General features: G+C 46.4%; 1 protein-coding gene across 5 annotated transcripts in view; it reads right to left on the bottom strand.

Annotated features, from left to right (window-relative positions):
* The window catches only part of pde8a (phosphodiesterase 8A), a 70,333-nt gene that overhangs the window by 12,916 nt on the left and 49,917 nt on the right, over window positions 1–7,500 (bottom strand). For 3 of the 5 annotated variants that reach the window (XM_084124198.1, XM_084124196.1, XM_084124199.1), the window contains 5 exons: window positions 1,879–1,959; window positions 1,492–1,565; window positions 1,206–1,370; window positions 145–193; window positions 1–58 (listed from right to left, as the gene is read on the bottom strand). The exon at window positions 1–58 is cut by the window's left edge and continues 78 nt beyond it. In XM_084124198.1, the coding sequence (XP_083980324.1) occupies window positions 1–58; window positions 145–193; window positions 1,206–1,370; window positions 1,492–1,565; window positions 1,879–1,959 (427 nt within the window). The remainder of the gene's footprint in view (window positions 59–144; window positions 194–1,205; window positions 1,371–1,491; window positions 1,566–1,878; window positions 1,960–7,500) is intronic. The other 2 variants (XM_084124197.1, XM_084124200.1) reach the window with 1 other exon arrangement.

The following is a 7,500-nucleotide window of genomic DNA, read 5'->3' as shown; positions in this document are numbered from 1 at the left end:
GGTGGGATATCGTTGAGGGACAGTGGTGTGGTCAGGTGACTTGGGATGTGATGCAGCTCTGAAACACAGTGTGTATGTGTGTGTGTGAGAGAACCATTGCACAGGAACAGGGTCGAAGGTCAGAAGGCGGTGAACTCGGCTTACGTTTAGAGGCGAAGATGTACTCGTTCCCTGATAACCTGCGCAGTCCGTCCTGCAGGAGAGAGAGCAGAGTCAACATCTGACACACACACCTGCGCCAACACACACACAACCACCCTCCCTCACCCTACCACCACACACCTGCGCCGACACACACACACCCTCAGACTACCCACAACACACCTGCGCCAACACACACACACACCCACCCTCCCTCACCTACCACAACACACCTGCGCCGACACACACACACCCTCACCCTACCCACAACACACCTGCGCCGACACACACACACACACCCTCACCCTACCCACAACACACCTGCGCCGACACACACACACACCCCCTAACACTACCCACAACACACCTGCGCCGACACACACACACACACCCTCACCCTACCCACAACACACCTGCGCCGACACACACACACACACACACACACACACACACCCAACCCTACCCACAACACACCTGGGCCGACACACACACACACACACCCCCTCACTCTACCCACAACACACCTGCGCAGAGACACACACACACACACACACACCCTAACACTACCCACAACACACCTGCGCAGAGACACACACACACACCCCCTAACACTACCCACAACACGCCTGCGCCGACACACACATACACACAATAACTGGAAATGGACCACAGTATTTGATGATGCTGCTCTGTTTGTTGTTTAAATGACAAACACAATATTGCAGTGTTTATTCTGAATGATTTATGGGTGCACATCATTGTGTTAATAATGTTGAATCAGAATAAGTTCCTCTTGCAGCATCTCTTCTCTTCTCTGATGACGAGGGCGGGGTAACCTGTCACTCACATGAGATCAGCCAATAGCAAACCACAGCCACCCAACCATCCAATCAATTCCCCACACACACAATCAAGCCCCGCCCACATTTTGTTCTTGTTCCAGAAGTGTTTTACTCGATATACGACACAATAGAGGAGAAACGACCAGCGCAACTTCCCTTCCGTTGGAGTTTAATAATCTGAATCCATGTAAAGCGGTGACATTTATAGGCGATGAGACTCACGGTCATTAATCCGCCCACCAGGTCGTTAGTGTGCGGGTCTTCCTCGTTAGTGCCGAGCTGAGGAGAGTATAACTCTGTGGTCCTCAGGATCTCCAGCACTCGGTCCAGCGCTTCGGCCACCGGCATTGGACTGCTCTCCTGAGCCGCATTGATGATGTTTATCACCTGCACACACACACATACACACACACACACACACACACAGCAGACTTTTAACACATGAGCCTACAGAACACACACTCACACACACACGAGCCTACAGAACACACACTCTCACACACAGTACCTTAGTGATGGGAGCTTCAATAGTCATGGAGTGAATTCTGGCCATAGACGAGTGTCTCCTCTGGGAACTTCCTGCTAAACACAAGAAGATCTGAAAACACTGTATGATGCACTGACATGCGCAGGGGTCAGAGGTCAAGGGTTAGTCATGGTTCTCGTATTAACAGACACTTTTACGACTGTCGGTCTCCTCTTATAAAACACTTGTTATAGCTGACCCTAAATAAGCTCAATCTAAAATCTGTGTCATGCAAACATGTTGAAGACGAGCATCTGGTGTGACAAGCCGTTTCCACAGCTGAGCTCCATTCAGACTGAACAGTGAGGGAGGGGCTCTGAGTTAGGGGAGGGGCTCTGGGGGTCAGGGGTCAGCAGTGTGTCGTCTCACCATCACTTCCTCTAGAGGTCGTCGAGCGAACATCCAACGATCCTTTCCTGCGGTCCTTGTGTTTGCTGAACTGCTGAATATCTGACACACAATGACAAGAGCAACAAGACATCAGTACATCTCAACACACACAAGAGTGTAAAGAGTGTAAAGAGTGTAACGAATGTAAAGAGAGTAACGAGTGTAAAGAGTGAAGTGTAAAGAGTGTAACAAATGTAAAGAGAGTAACGAGTGTAAAGAGCGTAACGAGTGTGAAACGTGTAATGAGTGTAGAGTGTAACGAACGTAACAAGTGTAAAGAGTGTAACGAACGTAACAAGTGTAAAGAGTGTAATGAGTGTAAAGAGTGTAATGAGTGTAAAGAGTGTAAAGAGTGTGAGAGTGTAAAGAGTGTAAAGAGTGTGAAGAGTGTGAAAAGTGTAACAAATGTAAAGAGTGTAACGAGTGTAAAGAGAGTAACGAGTGTAAAGAGTGTAATGAGTGTAACGAGTGTAAAGAGTGTAATGAGTGTAAAGAGTGTGAAGTGTGTAAAGAGTGTAACAAATGTAAAGAGAGTAACGAGTGTAAAGAGTGTAATGAGTGTAAAGAGTGTAAAGAGTGTAATGAGTGTAACGAATGTAAAGAGTAATGAGTACAGAGTGTAAAGACTGTAATGAGTGTAAAGAGTGTAATGAGTAACGAATGTAAAGAGAGTAAAGAGTGTAAAGAGTGTAAAGAGGTAACGAGTGTGAAGAGCGTAACGAGTGTAAAGAGCATAACGAATGTGAAACGTGTAACGAGTGTAGAGCGCAATGAGTGTGAAACATGTAATGAGTGTAGAGTGTAAAGAGTGTGTAACAAGTGTAAAGAGCGTAACGAGTGTAAAGAGCGTAACGAGTGTGAAACGTGTAACGAGTGTAAACAGTGTAATGAACGTAACGAGTGTGAAGAGTGTAACGAGTGTAAAGAGCGTAACGAGTGTGAAACGTGTAACGAGTGTAAACAGTGTAATGAACGTAACGAGTGTGAAGAGTGTAACGAATGTAAAGTGTAACAGGTGTAAAGAGCGTAACGAGTGTAAAGAGCGTAACGAGTGTGAAACGTGTAACGAGTGTTAAGAGTGTAATGAACGTAACGAGTGTGAAGAGTGTAACGAATGTAAAGTGTAACAAGTGTAAAGAGCGTAACGAGTGTAAAGAGCGTAACGAGTGTAAAGAGCGTAACGAGCGTAACGAGTGTAACGAGTGTGAAACGTGTTGTTCTAAATTCCCTACATGAGAGTATAGGAGAAGGACTTTTATTATGAAACATTTCACTGTGTACGCTGCTGGGTAGTGTTAGTTTCCGCTATTGTGTTTTCTTTCACTTTCACTGGCCGTTTGCTTCGCTATTACCTCAAGTGTTAATGTGCGTGATTGAATGTAAGTTTATTTATTTATACACAGTTATAAGTGATTTATGTTTGTTACATTGTTGTATTCAAATATTCAGCTAGTGCAATCAAACTTTACATTGTGGGAAACATCATAATATGAGAGTTATATACAGTGATTCACGTGTAGATGGTCGCAGCTGTTAATCCTATGTGACGTTGGTTTACATATAAATAACGTGTCAGTAGTGAGTTGCTGTTTATGTTTGTATAGGCTAACTTAAAGTCATTAGACATACACTGATGTATCTTTTTATTCTGTTTATTCTAGAAAAAACACATTCAATACCTTGTACAGTTAAAGGAAAACCCAGTACAGCTGGATGATGTCAATGTGTGTGAACATTCCAATATATAAAGAGTTTAACAGTTCCCAGTCTCCTGTCACGCTTCTTACTGGAGCCCCGTAGTGGATGAGCATTCGCCTACCTAGATTCAAACCCTACAGTACGCAATATTGGTCCTTCGAGCCGGATTGCTACACCCATTACGGTGATATGGAGCAACAGAGTCAACATTACTCTCCTGATACCACACATCCTGTTCGACCACAGGTCAGAGCACGTCAGCTCTCAACACGTCTGCAAGCTTATGACATTACATTACCTAAATCTCTCATACCTGACCATGCGCTGTACGACAGTTCATACCACCAGCCAAGGATGTATCACCCAACAGCACAGCTAAACCTCAGTGGACAGGCCGAGCCAGTCTCGACTGTGGATCAGCTTCCCATGGGTGAGTTATCTCTGATGCAGTATGGAGCAGGTCCAGCTACATGTCATATGGGCAGCGTTGACGATGGATCTGGTGTTTTTGCTAGACAGTTAGATGCTGAGAGAGCCTATAGACATTCTAGTTCACCGGTAGCCCAAAGAGAATATCACAGTCAATCTGCATGTGAGTCACTCAGCAGTGGTTCTGTTTCACCTTCACTTCGAGAGGAAGAACAAGTTAGAGCTATGTCACCGCCTGTGGTCAGACTGAAAGCTACTGCAGCGCCATCTATCCCAATCCGGTATGCAAGCCAGTCGTTCCCAGTTGCTGTGGTCACTAGAGACATTTCTCAACGGTCAGCCACATGGCACATGACAAACTACGACTAATGCCACATATGGTGCGACTTCATCATACTTTGGTGCCTCACATTTATCTGCACCACATGTAACTCTGCATCAGCAGACGTTATCTAGCACCCCAGATTTTCGTCCTTCATATCAGCTTACCTCATCATTGCCACGGACTGTTACATCAGTGAAGCTGCCTCTAGTTACAACAGCGCACGCGACATGTGTGCCACCTGTCTATCAGTTACAGGCCGATGTGTCAAGTCAACCACAACGACAAGCATTCACCATGCCAGACCTTAATCGACCTCCATCATCGTTTCCAGGGTATTATGTCACTCAGCCTCCTACACATATTCCAGGACAGACCTGGTATGACTCTCCAGCAAGGTATCAGCCACCACCTCCAACTCCTGTTTATCATCCAATACCTACAGCACTTCCACTCCAGCCAGTACCAATCCCAAAATTACCGAAGCTTGTGAATGATAGTGTGACACAATATGACCCCCTAGGGTTTATCATTCCCTTTACCACACGGGCCAAGATTCTTGTCCAAAAGCTTTGGGCCAAACCAAGGAATTGGGATGATCCGAACCTTCCCACAGACTTACTAGAGAAGTGGAAAATATGGGAGGAGTTGCCTGACCTCGGCAAGATCAAGCTTGACAGATGCTACATCCCTTCCAACTTTGATGTGGAGACATCAAAATTTAACTTGCATGTGTTTGGTGATGCATCAGAGATGGCTTATGGATCAGTTGCTTACCTTCTTGTTGAGCAGCATGGAGAGATCCATACCTCCTTTGTCATGGGCCGTTCTAGGGTAGCCCCCAAACGACAGCTGTCAATCCCACGTCTTGAACTCTGCGCAGCTCTGACCAGTGCCCAGCTCGCCAATTTCCTCAGCCAGGAACTGACTATTCCCATAGAGGAGGTGACATTATGGACTGACTCTACGACTGTCCTGACTTGGATACGGTCCGAGTCTTGTAGATATAAAGTCTTCGTTGGGACAAGAGTGGCAGAAATCCAAGAGTTGACAGAGCTTCATTCATGGAGGTATGTGGATTCCCCTAATAACCCGGCGGACGATATTACTAGAGGGAAGACACTTACCGAGCTGGCGAACCCAAGCAGGTGGAGTCAGGGTCCAAAATTCCTTCGTGAACCACCAGATCACTGGCCAGTCACACCCCTGATAGAGGCCCAAGATGACATATCAGAGACGAAGAAAGTTGTCTTTTGTGGTCTAGTTGGTAATGATCAAGGTTCTGGCATTCCTGATGCATCCCAGTACACTTCCTGGAAGGACTTGATTGATGCTGCTTATCAGTTTCTTCACGGGGCGGCCACCCAAGACATGAGCATGCAACACCCTGATTACCGAAGTGCGGAAACACTCATATTGAGTCAATGTCAGGAGGAGACCTTCTCAGAGGAACTTAAGGCCTTGAAGGCAGCGAAACCTGTGCCTACATCCAGCCGTCTGAACACACTTGCACCAGAGTTGGATTGCACACTAGGACTGATCCGTGTGGGAGGAAGACTGAGGAAACTAGATGGCTTAAGTCAAATGGAGATTCACCCAGTGGTTTTACACCCACACCATAAGGTGACTAAACTTCTCATAAAGCACTTTGATGAACGCCTTCTCCACCCAGGACCTGACAGGGTTTTCGCTGAACTCCATCGCCACTACTGGATCCTGAGAGGCAGACAAGCAGTACGGCAACATCAGAGAGAGTGTGTGGAGTACCAGAAGTGGAGAGCCAAGCCGACTGTGCCAATCATGGCTGACTTACCTTTAGCTCGCCTGCGACTGTACCAACCGCCTTTTTTCTCAACTGGAGTTGACTGCTTTGGGCCCTTCATTGTGAAGATTGGCCGTCGCACTGAAAAGAGATGGGGAGTCATCTTCAAGTGCTTGACGACCAGATGCATTCATCTCGACCTCCTCAACAGCATTGATGCGGATGCATTTTTGTTGGCACTTAGACGCTTTATAGCCCGTAGAGGCACCCCATCCGAAATCCTCTCGGATCAGGGGACCAATTTCCGAGGAGCTGAGACCGAGCTAAGGGAAGCTTTAGAAAGGAATGGAACCTAAACTGCAAGAGTTGTTGGCAAGCCATCAGATCAACTTTAAAATGAATCCTCCTGCCGCACCACACTTCGGAGGCGCATGGGAAAGGGAGATTAGATCAGTAAAGTCTGCCCTGCGTGTAGTTGTCGGGAGCCAGTCAGTTCCAGAGGAAGTACTACGTACAGTACTGATTAAAGTAGAGGGCATCCTCAACAGCAAGCCACTGGGATACGTCTCATCCGATGTTGCGGACATAGACCCGGTTACCCCTAACATGCTGCTTATGGGGCGGCGAGATGCCTCACTTCCCCAGGTGATCTACACTCCCGAACCGCTATCCAAGCGCCGTTGGCGACATTCTCAGACCATTGTGGATCATTTCTGGTCATACTACATCCGACATTACCTTCCAAGCCTCCAGACTCGCCAGAAGTGGCAGCGAGAAACCCAGGATTTAACTGAGGACACGGTGGTAATGATTATGGATCCGCAGCTTCCTAGAGCTCAATGGCCAACTGGTAGGGTTGTCAAGTTAATTACCAGTGATGATGGACACATTCGGTCAGCTCAAATCAAGGTTAATGACCGCTTATACCTACGACCTGTGGCCAAACTTGTCAGACTTCCAGTACTTCCGGGTGGAGATGACATCGACTCAAAGGACTAGGGAATTTATCTTTACACACATTAGCTATGCTAATCTGGGGGCGGCTGTTCTAAATTCCCTACATGAGAGTATAGGAGAAGGACTTTTATTATGAAACATTTCACTGTGTACGCTGCTGGGTAGCGTTAGTTTCCGCTATTCCGCTATTGTGTTTTCTTTCACTTTCACTGGCCGTTTGCTTCGCTATTACCTCAAGTGTTAATGTGCGTGATTGAATGTAAGTTTATTTATTTATACACAGTTATAAGTGATTTATGTTTGTTACATTGTTGTATTCAAATATTCAGCTAGTGCAATCGAACTTTACATTGTGGGAAACATCATAATATGAGAGTTATATACAGTGATTCACGTGTAGATGGTCGCAGCTGTTAATCCTATGTGACGTTGG

The sequence above is a fragment of the Abramis brama genome (genome assembly GCF_963993115.1).
Source record: "Abramis brama genome assembly, chromosome: 9".
Taxonomy (NCBI): Eukaryota; Metazoa; Chordata; class Actinopteri; order Cypriniformes; family Leuciscidae; genus Abramis; species Abramis brama.
Note: the sequence above shows the minus strand (reverse complement) of the source record. Positions and strands in the feature narration are given on the sequence as shown.